Source organism: Pseudochaenichthys georgianus, chromosome 23, assembly GCF_902827115.2.
Source record: "Pseudochaenichthys georgianus chromosome 23, fPseGeo1.2, whole genome shotgun sequence".
Classification (NCBI taxonomy): Eukaryota; Metazoa; Chordata; class Actinopteri; order Perciformes; family Channichthyidae; genus Pseudochaenichthys; species Pseudochaenichthys georgianus.
In genome coordinates, this window is record NC_047525.1 from 18,461,334 (window position 1) to 18,479,802 (window position 18,469).

General features: G+C 45.4%; 1 protein-coding gene across 1 annotated transcript in view; it reads left to right on the forward strand.

Moving 5' to 3' along the window:
• The first annotated feature begins 722 nt into the window (after positions 1 to 722).
• The window catches only part of sox5 (SRY-box transcription factor 5), a 37,870-nt gene continuing 20,123 nt past the window's right edge, over positions 723 to 18,469 (forward strand). Inside the window, 5 exon segments of the mRNA XM_034074877.1 lie at positions 723 to 891; positions 2,024 to 2,092; positions 9,642 to 9,692; positions 11,185 to 11,314; positions 14,156 to 14,250. Coding sequence (XP_033930768.1) covers positions 757 to 891; positions 2,024 to 2,092; positions 9,642 to 9,692; positions 11,185 to 11,314; positions 14,156 to 14,250 — 480 coding nt within the window. The 5' untranslated portion in view covers positions 723 to 756.

Below are 18,469 nucleotides of genomic sequence, written 5' to 3' on the forward strand. Positions count from 1 at the left end.
GCTTGAAAGCTACAGGTCAATCCCCATATTTATCCTTAATTCAACGTCAATCAAATAATTAAGATTATACTTAAACTTTAAGCAAAATGTACACTTTCAAAGCTGGCGGTAGATTTATTTGGTTTGTTGAACATATAAATCTGGCTCAGATTTAGCAATATTTTTGCCACCGCATTTTGTTTATCCACGTTTCCTCAGCCAGATGTATTTTCTTTATTCCAATAAGGCAATAAAGGCAGTGATGGATGTGGCTTGAGTAATCACTGCTGGCCTTTGCCCAGGAAAATAAGTCAACATCTGGTTTTACAACTCCTCACACACACGCACTGCCTTCCGTTGACGTGCCCTCTTCTACCGTCCAAAGCCCCTAACCAGTCATATATTAAGTCGTCCAACAAGCCAAGGATAGCTTTACACTGCTCTGTTGTTCCTTCCTCCTCCTTTCTCTCCTTCATGCCTCTGACCTCTAACCTCACCCCCACAATCCTTTATGTCCTACGGATAGCCATGAAAATCTCTCAAAGAAGAGGAACACAGCATGACATCTTTGCACTTTGCTCCCGTTGCATAAACATCTTATACATCTTTATAGAAGAAGTTAGAATTACTGACAACCATATATCTGTGATCAGCAATGATGTAAAACACTTTTCTTCAAAGGGCTTATATCTCACCTTCGACCTTTCTCTCTCCCCACCCCTTCTCTCTCACCGTGTAGGTACTGCGGACAGCCTGGCGGAGAAAGAGCGCCAACTCATGGGCATGATTGGCCAGTTGAGCAGCCTGAGGGAGCAGCTCCTGGCGGCCCACGAGGAGCAGAAGAAGCTGGCCACCTCGCAGATGGAGAAGCAGAGGCAGCAGATGGAGCTGGCCAAGCAGCAGCAGGACCAGGTACAGAGCTCGCTGCGTGAGAAGGGCTGGATACAGTACGCCTATGCTGCCAAATAAAACCCTTACTAGCTAAGATAATAAAAAACCCTAAAATGACTTATCTTCTACCCCACATAATTACACAAAAAGTCAGTAAACAGTCAACAAAAGCACAGGATTGGCTGCTGATTCGGAGTCACAAGTTTTACACACACACCCATCACAAATAGTCATCAACAATCCTCACACAGATCTTACGGTAGGCTGAAAGGTGTGGTGGAAAAGCAGCAAATCGCACAGGACTTTTCTTCCTCTATACTCACACACTCACACACTCACACACACACATATTATACTGTATAGTGTTCGAGCAGCCAGAGACATGCGCCTTTGGCAGCTTGAACACAGGGACATTGCACAGGAATAAGCTGAGGCTACGTAGCGTTGGAGCGGATGCAGTGCAGACACACACTTACACACACACACTCCAAGCTCCCAGGCAAGAGTCTGCCAGGTATTTGCATAGAGAAGGGTTTCCCTCTTTGTTGTGCTTCATGGCTTCTGGAAAGCTCGGGTTTACAAAGAGAATACGCACATAGACACAGAAACACAGCTGTAAGGACAAATCACCTGTGACAAACACAATGCCTTACAGTGCCCTTGGCTAACTTCCCTACAAGTGTGTAACGGTTCTAGCTGGACGTCAAAGTACAGTATGTGGATACTGTATTCCTGCCATTCCATTCCCCTCTACAAGCCACTGGAGAGTTACAGTGCAAAATATATATTTATTTTATTCCAGTAACTGAAATGTCATCGCAAGCAACGGAAATAAATGTGTAAAAGTAAGAAGATTTCTCCAAATTGATCAGAATATAAAAAATGGACATCAGCAATGCTCATGTCAGTGAGTGTGTCGGTGTGACAGTGTTGTCCACTTGGCTGTGAGCTCGACACGAGAGGAGCTCTTTAATATTTCATGCCGGGGCATCGACCCTCAGTCGTGCAACGGGGGCCTCAGAGACCTACAGATGTGTCGCATCTCCCAGAGGCCCCGCCGCACACTACACCAACACACTCAACACATGCACACACTCCCACACTAACACACTGCATATACATTCAAATAATCTGTTGTGTTCTCCCTCCTCAGATTGCCCGGCAACAGCAGCAGCTTCTGCAGCAGCAACACAAAATCAACCTCCTGCAGCAACAAATCCAGGTGAGGCCTGGTTTCTGTGTGTGTGTGCGTGTGTGTGTGTGTGTGTGTGTGTGTGTGTGTGTGTGTGTGTGTGTGTGTGTGTGTGTGTGTGTGTGTGTGTGTGTGTGTGTGTGTGTGTGTGTGTGTGTGTGTGTGTGTGTGTGTGTGTGTGTGTGTGTGTGTGTGTGTGTGTGTGTGTGTGTGTGTGTGTGTGTGTGTGTGTGTGTGTATGTGTGTGTGTGTATGTGTGTGTATGTGTATGTGTGTGTCCAATCCATGTGTGTGGATGTGCCCACAAAGGCAACTCTGTGATTGTGATTGTTGCAGATTCTTTGCTCAGCCATCAGCATTGTTGACTGATACTAGCCCCTCCTCCACTATCACACACACACACACACACACACACACACACACACACACACACACACACACATAACATGTGCAATCACTTGAAAGTGGTCAATGGAAAATCAGAACTAGAACAGTATGTTAGTTTTAAGTCTTTATTATATAGTGGATTGGCAAGTTTACATTTCTTTAATGTATGTTGTATAAATCCAGAGAAGTCACTCAAAACAGAAGTGAATCATTTCTATTGTTTTGCTAAATTGCAAATACAATTTTAGAATGATAACACAATGTAATCCCGAGTAAAAGTATTGGTTTTGGCCTTTAGGAAGTTGACATATCTTTGGCTACCTGTCCTCATCCTACCTGTGCCATTCATAAATCAGTTCGTTTTTCTTATCTTCCAGTGAAAGGAAGCATTATGCTCTCTTTGCTTTTTATCAATCACCTGACATCCACAGGAGGAATTCCTTTCACCAGGAAATATAAGGAAATGATGATAACCTTGTATAGCAAAGATACATCTGAAGAGTTAATTATCTTAAACGTCCATTTGAATGTGAGTCTGTGTCTTAGGCTTCAGAGAAAAAAGGGTGGGTATATAAGTAACACTAAAAAATGGAGGTATTGTCCTTTTGGCTGCTACACTGGAGCCTCTATGTTGGTCCAGGTGGCTTGGAACGAATAGCCCAGGCCTTTGTAAAAGCAGATGACACTGAATTTTGAGCTGAGAAAGCCAGGCTTTGTATCATAAAGAGACACCCTGTCCAAGAGGGAACACACACACACACACACACACACACACACACACACACACACACACTCCCTTTCCCCTAAGAGTTTACCAGTACACAGTTTGTGAGATAAGAGGCCTTGTGATAGCATGCATGTGGGACGTGTGTCTATGTGTCCACGATTGTGTGTAAAGCAGCTGTGTTTATTTGCTTTGTGCGAGTTAAACTATGAATTGTTCGTGTTTTGTGTCTTTGACAAAAAAAAAATTGTTTCTTAGGTTTCCTCTGTGCATTCTCAAGCGTCCATTTCTTCATCTGTGCGTACGTGCACGTGTGTTCGCCGCAGCTGTGTGTGTTAAGCCATAAACACGTCCGCTCATGATTCACTCCCTCGCGACCCCGCCGAGACAAAGCTCTCTTTTCCCATGACTTTGCAACCTTTTCCCAAACAAGCGTCTCTCCATTGAGCGGGCCCAACAATAGTTTCTCACAAGCAGGGGCAGCTGTAGGCAGCCTCGTTAAGAGCGGGACACAATCAACAGGGGCTCATCACAGGAGCGCACAAACATCCACGTATATCACACACATCAAAGTGTGCACAAACAAACATACAACTAAATATATACGCCTCCTCTCGCCCGCATATCGCAAGCAGTCTCGGAGAGCGCTTCACACTCGCCTGATGATCAAACACACACTCATCATCAAAGACTTGGTCGAGAAATACACTGCTTAATCATTCATGAAGAGATTGTCCGCACAATCCCACAATACAATGGCCTGCCAGAGAGAGGGCACCAGGTTCAGAGTGTTGGGGTTTGTGTGTCTGTGTGTGTTTTTTCTGTCTGTATGATAAGCCCCTTGTGATTGCATTTCCCCCTAACGAGGCTGAGTTCAGCTGTCCCTTCGTGTGTGTGTGTGTGTGTGTGTGTGTGTGTGTGTGTGTGTGTGTGTGTGTGTGTGTGTGTGTGTGTGTGTGTGTGTGTGTGTGTGTGTGTGTGTGTGTGTGTGTGTGTGTGTGTGTGTGTGTGTGTGTGTGTGTGTGTGTGTGTGTGTGTGTGTGTGTGTGTGTGTGTGTGTGTGTGTGTGTCTGCGTCCTTGGCTTTGTTAGGCCCAAACCCCCAAAGGCCTGTAAAGAATGCTTTCAACCGTCCACTTGGAAGAGGTGATGAAATGAAACGAATAATCAAGCTCGTGAAAAAGAGAGGAGTGACACACATCCCTCATGAAAGGAGGACAAATTATTTATTGTCCTCGCGTCCGGTTTCCTATTTTTCTCACCCTGAAACCCAAATCAAGCCAGCGATATGCATGTGAGGGTCCGCTATTTAGGCCAACGGCACTCTCTGAATGTGGTGCGGGGCTGACAAACAAGCCGGTTTATTTACAGAGGCGGGCATCACAGAAACATAAGCTAATGACAAACAGGACACGCATGCACACACCATTCATTAGTGTCTAGGGGTCAGTGATTGGCTACTTTATTGCTCTGACTAATTAAATGTGCCTGGATTTATTCATACATTAGACTCAATTACCATGCTTCATTTTGTCCCATCCTCTGCCGATACACACACACATTCAAAGTTCACTCTTCGGGGAATATCCCATTCTAGATCCTGATCCTGATTTGCTCTTTAGGACAAGTCCTGAATAAAACTAACCTCTACCTCTGTCCTTACCCCACCTCTAATTCCAACCCTTAATCCCAGTCCTGAGACCACATCACCCCTACAGTACAATGTTGTGCTCAATCAGAGGGTACAGCACAACTTGTTCTCTAAAGAATTACAGCATGTGAGCGCATAAAGACACACAGGCACACTACAACACATTACACACACACACACACACACACACTTCTACCCCCTGCTTGGGGCCTTCTTGTTAAGCTCAAAGGGGTGAGCACATTTCGTCGAACTTCGCTTTACTTTGCCCCTCGTCTCCTCTCATTCTAATTAAACAACTTGTCTCCGAGGCTCCCTCCGGTGTTGCCGGGGACGACTGTTGCCGCTGTGCGGGGAAGCGCAACAGGGATGAAAGGAGCTCACCTGCCGAGCGGCTCAGGGCTTACCTTGAGAACACGCACACATTTTTTATAGAACAGAGGCAGCGCTCGCACCCACAGTGTATATTGAAACAGAGGGATGAGGGGACACGAGTGTGTTCTGCCTAATGAATCAAAAACCACTAGACCAAGTCACACACACACACACACACACACACACACACACACACACACACACACACACACACACACACACACACACACACTCACACAGTCTTTCATTTCATCAAGTGCCACTGTGCCTATATGTATGTGGAGGACAGCAAAGCAGAGGGAAAAAAAGAAAAAGTGAGAAAGAAATCAGAAAATGAGTAAAGCCACCTGATGCTTTGACTAGTTTAAGAGAGGCCAGACGCGCCGGAGACAGCGGCTAACAAGCTCTCTATTAGGGCTAACCCACATTGGTAACTCAATCACACACTCAGACATATATACTGTACACACAGACACAGACACACACACACACACACACACACACACACACACACACACACACACACACACCCTCCAAGTGTTATAGCTGATGCAGTCACAAGCCTCTGTCCATGTTCAATCCGTGGGAGAAAGCAAAAACCCTAAAAAGCTTTTCATTCAATTCCACACACATACAGTACAGTAAACCACATACTGTGCACGCACGCACGCACACACACACACACACACACACACACACACACACACACACACACACACACACACCTCCGTACACTACATAGGAGCGGCTAACCCAATTGCCTGTGTAATTGTTTAATCACTCCCATTACACCGCAACCAGTGTAATTTGTGTTTTCCTTATGCACTTTATGTGTCGATGTGAACGCGCGTTCACTCAAACTGGACCGCAACCAAGCGCCATTTCCACAGAGACTCTCACTTGCCTTCTCTCTAGTGTGTGTGTGTGTGTGTGTGTGTGTGTGTGTGTGTGTGTGTGTGTGTGTGTGTGTGTGTGTGTGTGTGTGTGTGTGTGTGTGTGTGTGTGTGTGTGTGTGTGTGTGTGTGTGTGTGTGTGTGTGTGTGTGTGTGTGTGTGTGTGTGTGTGTGTGTGTGTGTGTGTGTGTGTGTGTGTGTGTGTGTGTCAGCCATTGGGACATGAACCATGCCCTTACATTCACAGCCGGCTGGCCTCTAATAGCCCCTGTCCATAGAAAGTTAATGGACTAATATTAAAGGCCGGCTATCTCTCTCTGTCTCTTTCCCTCTCTCCGTCCCTGGTTCTGTCGCTCGCACGTCCCTTCTTTAGCAATAGGTCATCCAGGTCTTGCATTAATTGCCGGAGCATATGGTCGGCAACAGATTTTAGCTGTGGGACTCGCACTTTAGCGGGGGCTTTTTTTTTCGCGCGCTCAGATGCGAGCCATATTGTGCGGCGCTGGCAGCTATTGTTCGGCGCATTAACTTCATAGAGCTAATTACTCCCCAATAATAACTTTACCTTGGAGTTTTTAGCGCGCCTCGTGCCAACCAACCTGTTTCGCACCCCATATGTTAATTAGCGGCCACATCTTCATTATGCCGCAGCGGCGCTTTAAGTTCAAGCTGTGCCGCCTGGCGCGTGGTGAACGCAGCCTCGACTCGCTGCCAATTATCCAACATTTGCTCCCCTCTCCGTCTCTCCTTCCCTCGCTCTTTCTCCCTCTCCTCTTCATTCTGCTGTTTATTTCTTGAGAAGTTCTCGCCGGGGTGAGCTGTCGACTTCTTTTTTTCTTTGTGGCCTTTTTGCCCCTGTGAAAAGTTCTCTGGAAATAAAGTTTCACACGTCTCCTTTATATCTATTTTTCCATTCCCGAGTTTTTGTCTTTGTTTTCCATTCAGTTATCCCTGATTAGAGGATTTCTGTTCAGATGAGTTCCCGTTTTGTTTGTTTCAGGTTTCTTTTTTGGATCTGGGGGAGGGGTTTTCAGATAAAAAGCGAATCCCCTTATCCTCGGCGTCTGCAGCCTACAGTAGCAGCAGTGTGATGATTTCTCTGTGTGTTTTCATGTTCACTTTGGGCCTGATGTGAAAGAGAAGCTGAGGAGTGCGTTATTCCCCAAAGCGCCTGCTGTCTCAGATGTGCCTTTTCCTTTATGTGGGATCTGGAGATTGTCTGATAGATCTGGCCTCGCTCTCACTTTCCCTATCTCTGTTTCTCTCAACATCACTTTCTCTCACAGGCTTTTCTTTCCTTCTGTCAATGCACCGCTTTGTCTCTGGTTCTTATTCTCTGATTTGGGAAAGCGCTCCCCCTCTCTCTTCTACTAGTCCCACTTTCAAAGTTTACACTATGATCACGAGGCTAACACACAGAACTCGTAATCCACTTTAACGTATTGCATTATTGTATATCCAATATTAGTTGATTACATTTTGTAGATGTATAGGAATGTAAATGTGAAGGAATGCACAGAGGGACGCTCCGATATATAATATGATCAGCTAGTGGACAACCCCCCTCACCCAAACACACACACACACACACACATTTCAGACAGCCTTTGAGTGTCTTGTTTCTCACTGTTACGCTCAACTTGCTCTGACCATGTTTACTGCCTCATATGTGTGGAGGTCAGAGTGTGTGTGTGTGTGTGTGTGTGTGTGTGTGTGTGTGTGTGTGTGTGTGTGTGTGTGTGTGTGTGTGTGTGTGTGTGTGTGTGTGTGTGTGTGTGTGTGTGTGTGTGTGTGTGTGTGTGTGTGTGTGTGTGTGTGTGTGTGTGTGTGTGTGTGTGTGTGTGTGTGTGTCGTGGTGCTGCTCATCAGCTCAACAGCTGTTACACACATATCCAACTCAACTATTATAACAGCGCCATATGGGAGGAAATGATCCTCCATAAACCATTCTCTGTCTTTTTCTCTGTGTATTTCAGTGTTTTTGTCTTCCTCCTTTGTGCCTTTCTCTCTTCTTATCCCACTGTGGAGACGCACATATAGTGTGCAACAGTTCTGTAGGCTGATTAATATCTTCCTATTGTGCGCAGCCTTTGAAGAGATATAAAAAGAGGCAGATATAGAGAGGAGAAGCCATCTGCGCGCAGTATATGTGCCAGTGTGTGTCTATGTACAGTATGTATGAATTACAGCTGCCACAGACTTATCCTCTTCTCTCCTTTCCTCGCTCGCCCCTTCTTTCCTCCCAAGTCATCTCCGCTTAGCTCACTTATCTTTCCTCTCATCTATTCTTCTACTCTTTTTCTTCTCCTCTCCTCTTATCACCTCTTCTCTTTTATCTTTTATTTCCACTCGTCTCCCCTCAGCTCCTTTCCTCTCCTCTTTTATCTTCTCCTCTCATTTCCTCTTATGTCCTTTCTTCTCTTTTCCTCAACTCCTCTCCTTTCCTTTCCTCTTATCTCCTTTTTTCTCTTTTCCTTTCCTTTCCTCCCCTCTCTCCTCTTCTGTCCTTTCCTCTTATCTCCTTGTTTCTCCTCTCCTTTCCTTTCCTCCCCTTTCTCCTCTCCTTTCCTCTTATCTCCTTTTTTCTCCTCTCCTGTCCTTTCCTGTCCTTTCCTCCCCTTCTCCTCTCCTCTCTTTTCCTCCTCCCTACGGTACATTACAGTATTGCTAGCCAGCTCCACTCCAGCATATGTCCAATTAGGCCTGAAAGGCAAAGCGGAACTGTTCTGTCTGTGATTTGTCCCGGCGGGGGTCCTGTCCGAGCGTCGCGCTGGAACGCCTCTCCCTTCTGATCGCGCGGCACGGCGGTTTATGGCTAACCAAAATGGTGGAGTAATTATTGTTGTTGGTGTAAGGGGGAAACAGGAGCCGCTTGAAGAGAGCTGTATTCCCCTGCACTGTGATAGTTTGATTACAGTGCTGCTGGCTGCCGCATGCCGACACACAGGAGGAGGGGCAGAGGAGACCCCTCACACAGAAACACACACATAGGTATTTACAGTACACAGGCATGCATACGCCCAGGGAAACTTGAGTATACACACATGGGGCAGCTAGGAGCGCTGTTAACACTGAGACAGCCGCTCTCTATTTACCTGTCTCAAGCACTTCAAGTGTCCGTATATTACCTGATTTTACCGCGGAAACCACCACATCCTTATGATTGTGCAGCCATTTCCATCATTCCAGATCAATTTTCTCACATCCAACTGCTTTTACCTGCCCATTATCCTATTCAGCCGCTCTGCCCTCCAGGCAAAATAAGAGAGGCAGGGAGAGCAGGAGAGAGACGATGAGTTGTAAAGAGGGAACAAAGTGCTATGCAGGAATACAGGTCAAAGGCCTGAAGACCCCATCAGGGATTTGCTCTAAAGGGGCACCCAACCAATTGTATTACAAGCCGTGTACACGTCATATGGAGTATTAGCTGGCCTTTGAAACCAATTGGATAAAGTATTCTGGAGGAGCCTTCTCTGGTATATAATCAATAGAGAACAAATGCACTAAGGACGATGACAACGTATATTTCAAAGAGTTTTACTTGTGTTTTCAGGACATACGAAACACACAAGCCACCTTTGAACTGATAAGCCTTTTGTCTAAAGTAAGTTTGCAATACACCTGTACACCTGCATTTTAATTTTTTTTTGCTCATATGATCTCAAATGGAGGGGAAAAACTGTTTGCCTGGGGTGTTAGATAAATAATATAAGTATAGATAAAAAGAGTGTTGTGATGGATAAGTGATTTATTTTGGATTATATTCTTCTTCTTCTTTTTTATCCTATTGCAGTAGAGTGTAGGCGTAGCATTGTTGTCTTGCTGACTCAAAAGCAGACTAGTAGCCGATGAAAACCCCACATTGTATGTTTCAACTACGTTAATAAAAAATAACATACCTGAGATAGTGTACCTATCCTATAGCATTAGCAGTTATTGGAGCTCTGTTGAGTATTGGAATAGGAAGCACAATAACTGCTTATACTGACTTTTAGGAGAATGTGCACACAATTTGGCCTGAGCCCCTTGTTCTCTCTACATCATTCCAGCATTACACCTCAGCCTTACAGCTCGATAAGAGTCCTTATTTTCCTCCTCGTCTCACCTTATTCCTATCCTTCTCTCCTCCCCACTTCCTCTCCTCATCTTCTCCCATCTCTCCTCTCAAACTGTCAGTCAGTCCATCACACGCGAGTCTTTGTGCGTTGTTTTTGGCAGAACGCTGTTTAGTGCAACCATCTGTCTCCTACTTCTCTCTCTTTCTGTCTCTCCTTCTCTCCCTCTCCTGTCGTCCCTGCCAAAGCCACCCATCGGAGGAGCTTTTTTCTGCGTCTCCTTTTAAAATCCTGGAAACCTTGTGAAGTCGTATGGCTCTCTGCCGACGGCCGCGCAGAGAGGGTTGTGTGTTACTGTGTGTTTGGGTAGTTGAGGGGGTTGATGTGGGGAGAAGGGAGAGAACATCATCTTCCAAATGAAAAGGGAAAGGCCAGCTGTTGTGCGAGTTTAGTGAACTGCAACCCATAACTTGCTTTCTGTCTTTGAATCGAGAAGATAGAGTGCTTAGGACTGTGTGTGTGTGTGTGTGTGTGTGTGTGTGTGTGTGTGTGTGTGTGTGTGGTGTGTGTGTGTGTGTGTGTGTGTGTGTGTGTGTGTGTGTGTGTGTGTGTGTGTGTGTGTGTGTGTGTGTGTGTGTGTGTGTGTGTGTGTGTGTGTGTGTGTGTGTGTGTGTGTGTGTGTGTGTGTGTGTGTGTGTGTGTGTGTGTGTGTGAGTGAGGGGGTGGGTTCATTAGTGTCTTTACAGACTGATGTCATATGTGTGTTCCATATGTATGTCATTAATTTATGTATATGAGCCTGAATGCATATGATTGTGTGAAATGATTATGATGTAATGTGGATGTAACTGTCTCCACTATGGCAAAGACGTCTGTTCTGGGGTCAGTTACACACATAAATGCACATTCAATGCATGTAAATGTAATTAAACTTAAAGAGATGCGAAAGGTGCTGATGTTTGTTTCCTCTTTTGTCCCCACTACCTCCTCTCTTCGTCTCTACCCTCTCCCCACCCCCCTCTCCTCCCCCTCCTCCATCAGCAGGTCCAGGGCCAGCTCCCCCCACTGATGATTCCCGTCTTCCCCCCGGACCAGAGGACCCTGGCGGCGGCGGCGGCGGCCCAGCAGGGCTTCCTGATGCCCCCTGGCTTCAACTACAAGCCTGGCTGCAGTGAGTAGCTTCCTCACATACCGGCATGGATAGGTGTAAAAGTACTTTTTTATGTGTGATGTTTCAAATGCTTTTCACTAAAGCAAGGTAGAGTCTGACCCTTTTCCCACACAAGGAGTGGGACTGCTTCCCAAAAGACGAGCTCGCCCCTACAACAACATCTCTCCCTCTTAATAGAAAAACCAGTCCAAATACACCCTTCTTGTTTACACTCTCCCTCTCTCTCTCGCTCAGTCCTCTTGGCTCCATCCTTTTGTCTTGTCTATTTTTTGATGAATAAAAGCAACAAAATGCAGGCGTCCTGCAGGACATGTTTTTTTTTTATTATTATTTGGCCATCACGCTCCGGCTGTGTGGCAATGTGTTGTTTACCATGATAGAGAGAGAGAGGCAGAGACAGAGAGGTGGGCGCTTGCCAGGGGATGCTGGGAATAAATGCACGGTGGGGGGTTAGCAGAGGGGGAGGGGGGGGGGTGGTAAATGTGACCTGCCCCAGGTTCTCCTCACATTAACACAGGAAGCAGCCAGAACATGTTTCCAACACAGCCCACACACACTAAGGTACCGGCAGCCAGAGAAAGCTTTGTGATATCGCAACACAAAAAAAAGACTTCCACATTGATCTGAGAGTGTGCACATGAGCGCGTGCACACTCAGTCCCCCCCCCCCCACCCCCTTAGAGTTTCACAGCTTCCCAAACAAGTCCACTCCATTTTAATTAGTGCCATCTTCACCCACGCCCACTGCCCACGTAAATACCCTATCAAGTGGTGGGCTTGTCTTTTCACTGCCTCCGCCAACTCCAACCGGACTGGCACTCGGCGCCAGGCTGAGCCGCCCCTGAGAAAACTCTCTGGCAACTTTCAAACTTGTTGTGAGTTGCTGTAGTTTGGTGCTGCCACTCTAAATAGGACATGTGTAGCATTGTGATCTGACATATTCTCGCAGCTCTTCATAGCTTTGAAGATAGGAATAGATTTTATCCACACGTTATGGATTTCTTGGCACTCTCATAAACCCTTGTTGAACAGTGGCACAATTTATCTACTGTCCAAGCTGTTGATATCAAAGATAAAGATAACTTTTTAACCTTTGCATGGACTTACAATTCAGTTTGAATATAAAAAAGTACATTTGTTCTAAACAACACTGCAGTTTCAGGTATGACATTTTTATAATTTTCTTAAACATATCATTTGGAGCTGGTTTTAGTTGCTTAATTATGATTTAAAGACAAACAGAAAATGTAACCCCCCACCATGAATTGTTGAAGAAAAGCTTTTTAAAATGGAGGACATTTAAAATTGTTCACAAATTGACACCACAGGAATAGTGATGCCTTAATATACCTCCCTCCTTCCTGTTTCTCAGTGAGAAATGTCATCTTTGTCCGCCGAGGTCGCTGTCCCCGAGCCAAGAGCAACATGTTTGCTTTCCTCCGTCCGTCTCCCTTTTGTTACAGCGACCCCCAGGAGGAGCATAAATATCCACCCAGCTTATGTTTTTCTGGGAGCGAGGAGAAAGAACCCATCTCCTAGAATACACAGTCCTGAAATAATTCTTTAATCCCTCCTGCCCTCCTCCCCGTTGGAGAAAAGAATGTCTCAGCTTTGCTTTCCCATTTTGTTTTTTAAAGAACCGAGTCATATGGGAAAATATGTCCGGAAAGACATTCTTGGCCTATCTCAAGCACACACACACACACACACACACACACACACACACACACACACACACACACACACACACACACACACACACACACACACACACACACACACACACACACACACACACACACACACACACACATACATATACACAGGCACACACATGCACAATAGAAGGTCCCAAGAAGCTGACCGCTGAAGGTTGAGGTCAGAGATGCAAGGTCAAACCATGAGCAAGTTTTCCTCCGAAGAATAGAGCATCCTTGATGTAACACTAGCATACAGTCTGACCTCAGGTCACTGTGATTGGTCCAAATGTGAACCAGAGCAGTCAACAGGCAGGTTTTATTCAATGTGATGATTATTAGGTGCAGTATTCCTCATCTCCTCACCCCCCATCACCTCCTCCCTGACCTTTTCTCTCCCTCTCGGAGTAATTACAGCGCGACCTATCTGCACCTGGTCACTAATAAACCGCTCTCGTCCTCTTCTCTGTCTCCTTCTCCCTGCACTTCTGTCATCTCCTCCGCCCTGTTCGTCCATCCATCTCTTGATTTATCATTCCTGACAGTGGGGGGGAAGAAGAGGGGTGAGAAAGGTGGAGAGTAACTTGTGAAGAAAGAAAGATAACAACAAGAAGGACACAAGGAGGGAGAAAGGGGGAGCCAGCCTGAAAGCAGCCCCGACAAAGCAGGAGAACAGACAGTTGAGAGGAGAAAAAAAAGGGGGGAGAAGAGAGTGGCAATCGGCAGTGGCGGCTCTTAATTACGGCGCTGGGGCCAGCTTTATCAGAATCCCCTCACCTCGCTGCTCTTTGTCAGGGGGTATTAAGGAGGAGGACACACAATCAGGCTTTTCATTAAGGCCCTACCGGCAGCACACACAAAGGACGGCTTTAACAGCTGCACTAAGGGACTCAGGTGGTGGTGGGGGTGAGGCGAGGGGAAGCAGAGGGACAAAGGTGGGATGAGAGGGAGAAGAAAAACAAGAGGATGAGGGTAAAGAGAGGGGGGATGCAGAGACAGGGGGATGAGGGTAAGTGGAGAAAGGGTGACAAGATGCAGAAAAGAGGGAGAAAGGATGAAAGTCGGATCGAGGCATGGAGAAGGCCTGGTGTGTACAAATAAACAAAAACTGACATAAAGATGTGATCCTCTCTGATTTCCTTCAGGTGACCCCTACCCTCTCCAGCTCATCCCCACAACCATGGCTGCTGCTGCTGCTGCCGCTGCCGCCACACCAGGCCTGGGACCCCTACAACTCCAGGTAAGACTGCAGGACACACACATGACATCATGTCCATGACAACAACAATCAAAACTCTGGGAATGTCGCACAAATATTCAATTTTCCTTTTCACTTGGGTGGTCCCATAACGAATAAATCCCCTGACAGTGTCGGGGTGCAAAGCTGTCACTGTCAGCCAAAGTGTGGACAGTGAAGCCATCTTAGAAAAACATGATCTCAAAGATCAGAGCTCAAAACTCTCACAGAACTGACAAGTGTTAGCGTAGCCCTCGGCTCTGTCCGGCAGTATTCAGACTGACTGTCAGAGCTAATGTGTGGGTGAAGCTGAAGAGATCTCTTTCAGCAGCACAGAGGCATCTTTGTGTGTGAAGTTATCATCATGATCCAAATGATGGTCACATTTTGCACCTGGACGTTAGGCTTTAAATACCTCTCAGCTTTCAATTTACGATGTAGGATAACTTTGCTCCACTCTCATATGTGCAGCTCTGCCTCTTATGTCATAATCATGTCTCATCCGCTTAATAAGCAAGAGAGCAGAAAGAGAGACAAAGCCTAAGAGGGGTAAAAAACAAAAACAGTCAACATCTGTTATGGTGCTCTTAAGGAGGGTGAGCCTGACTTTGGTCCTCTTCCTGTCTGCACATTGTGGGTAAGCGGCCTATTGCCCGTTAATCCCGACCCCACGATCACTGCTCGTACACTCACTCTCTCTCTCTGACACACACACGCGACCAGACCTCACACACCTCCACTCATATCCACGTGGGCTTTGGGGCCCCAGCCTCCCGGGGGTTAAGAGCCTGCGCGGGCGTCCCCCCGTGTGCCTGTCTGAAACACATTAACCTCCGGTGTGGGGCTCGGCCCCTGAACAGGCTGCACTTGGCCCTCATGTCTACTTGACATGCATTATCATAAAATATGACATCTGAGCGAAGCAGCTGCCTTCACACACGTTTCTGTTGTACATCTTTTTCACTTACTGTACATACACAAGGGGAATGAGGGGTGAAATATGGGTTAAAGGTGAGGCAGTGTGTGTAATACATTTGCACCTGTCAGCCAAATGTGCTGCCCCATATGCTAGACACTGCAGGGAGAAAAGAATAAGTGTGTAATTCTATCATGGAGAACGGACCCCGCTGTCGTCACTGATTTTATTATAACCCGTGTGTTTGAGCACATTTCTGTGTCCTCTGTGCCGTTATCACTGCTTCAATCTAGCTGTCCATATGTTCCACGGTGTTCAGACACACTCAATCTCCAGTTGAACGGCTTTGTCCACCTTGCAATTGGATTTTGTTTTTCACCAGTAGGGAGGGGTGAGAGGACACAACAAGTGCAAAAAAACATCTCACTAGCAGATTTCTTTCTTACAATCCTCTCAGACACACACAGTCACACAGTCACACAGTCACACAGTCACACAGACACACAGTGGCACATTGAGATTAAGGCCTGTCAGAAAGAAATAGATTTGGCCAGGCCAACACAAGTACAGATGTCTCAATGTGGATGGATTTCCTTTGGGATCGTCTTTGCGCCCTCATTTGATGAGGTGTTTCTGCCGCTGAGACAAGACATGACAGTTAGTTTGGGCCTCAGGTCGCCACGGCAACACAGCGGTTTGGCAGGGAGGACATAAATGAACCCACTTAACCAAGACAAACACACACACACACACTCACACACAAATAGAGATTGAAAATAAAAGATGTTCAGATAGAGAAGACAATGAAAATCCCAGCTGCATTCAGGAGCACATGGAAACATGCCAACAGATAATGTTAGTTCAACATGGGGACACTTCAACTGAACACATACACACATAGTCAGTGTATACAGTTATTAATACCTGTACACACCCAATGCTGGCCAACATCTCTCACCTGTGCTATGTCATGATTTTCCTACATTTCTGCATTCAAATGTTGACTTTTTAACAAATACACCAAAAATAGCTTGAATTCAAAATACACACTTTTTGAAAAGGTGTTTTAAGTCTAAGATAAGCAATTTTTTTAGTCCACAAAAATAATAATGTAATCCTTAAATGAGGTACAAATATGTATTTATGGGAGTTTTAGTGATAAGAATCTCACATCTTAGAGTGGATGTCTCATCTCAAGCAATGAAAGGAAATAATTGAATCCGACCAAGGTCATGACCTTTGGTGCCTCAGCACTTTCAAAAGGCTTTTATAGACTCACTTGGGAACGTGCTACAATGGGTCTAATGATGGCAGTGACATCCCCGGCAACTACAACAAACACCATATTTGTAGTTTAAAGTTAAGATATTTCTAAACTGAACATGAACATTGTCGAGATCTAAAAAAAAACTGATGTGGATAAAGTTAGAACATTTCAATTATAAGCTGATAAAACAGCTGTATGTTAAAAACACAAGCACAGTCACACATGTACATGTAAATGTTTCAACTATAAAGGGTTTTTGATATAATGCCAAACAATCTTTCAGAATCCCCTTCTCTCTCTGTGATTTGAAGAGGGCGCGGCGACACAATGGCTCTTACACTGAACACACTGTGTAGAAACGGTATACATAGAAAGATTTAGATAAAAACTCTCAACAGCACAGATTTGAGTTAAGTGCAGTTCTTAGAAACATGTATTAATCTCTCAATGATGTAAAGCTCTTTACATGTGTAAAATATCTTTCATAGAAATCAACAGAGTAGCTCTTACAGTCACAGAATCCTTTACAGAAGCTTTTCAAGGCTTTCGAGTGTACAAGGTTGGTATTGAGTGTGTTAATCTGGGGGATGAGTGTGACATTGTGCATTAGAGCATGTTAATCTGGCTCCCTGTTGACCCTTGATATCATTGATATCATCCACAAATGGATTTAGACGGACAGACAGAATCAAAAGAAAATGCTCTCATCCGGGCAAGAGAGGGAGAGATTGGCGATAAAGGTGAAAAGGTACCAGAGAGGTATTTAGAAGGATGATCAGCTAAAAGGATAAACACAGAGAAATGGTGGGGAAAGAGGTAAGTGGAGGAGAAAAAGTGTGGATGTACGTGAGAGATTAAATGTGTGTTTGTGTGTGTGGCGTGGCATAAAGAGGGTCAATGGCACGGGTCAGGCATCATATGGAGAGGCAGATGTTGAAACATATTGTCCTGGATTACCACACTGTATACCGGAGAGATGGGCGGGGCGAACAACGGACAGGCGGTTACGGGGAGGGAGGGAGGGAGGGGGGGGGTGATGAGGAAAAAACAGACAGGGACAGATGACAGAAGGTAAATGAGAAATCAATCGAGCAACTCGTTTCCCCACAAACCCTTATCTCAGGAGAGAAACAGTGCAGGGAAGCGTTTTCTCAGATGAGAGTATTGCTCCACCGTTGGTATCTTCTTGTTGGCCTTAAGGCTGCTTGGAGTTGTAAGGAAAAGCCATTTTGTGATAACAGCGTGGGATCAATGTAAATCAATAGGCAGCAGAGATAGGCCACTGTAGCGGGGCAAACTGCCTTACCACGTCCGAACACATAATGAGTAAAGCACATGTAAATGTACACACTCTCTAATCAATATTGGTGTGTTTTAATGACTTAAACATATTCCTCTCAACATTGTGATGAGAAAACCAAACGTTCAGGATGCAGTTTTGAAGTAATAGAAATATAAAAGTGAAAACTAGCTATCTTTGATTTTGTTTTAAAGTTATTTTTCAACCATCTAAAGCTAGCACAAAGAAAAATAACCTAAACACTTTAAAGGTTTGTTGTTAAAGGAAAATAAAATGTCCTTGAGGTATAAGGTAAGGAAAGCAACTGTAATGGTGTAAAAACACTTTTCCACTGTATTCAGCTCGCTCTGTGGGTTGTTTTTACTTCATTTGTTGCTTGGTTCAATCACAAATCGTTACTCAGTTACTTACAAAAGAGATAGAATCAAAGGGGAGTATGCGAAGACAGGGTTTGTGTCCAATGTCTCTGACTCACTCTTTTTACACGTACTGATAAAAAACATCAGACAGACAGGAAGTCAGACAGACAGACAAGAATCCATTGAGATCCATACAATAGTCCTCGGTGTCCATGTAAACAATAGAGCTCTGAAGCGCCGCTAACTCTCACAACAAAGACTGGGCGGGCTGGTAATCTGACTAAAGCTGCAGATTATTGACCAAGACTCACTCACACACACACACACACACACACACACACACACACACACACACACACACACATGATCCCCCCTACTAA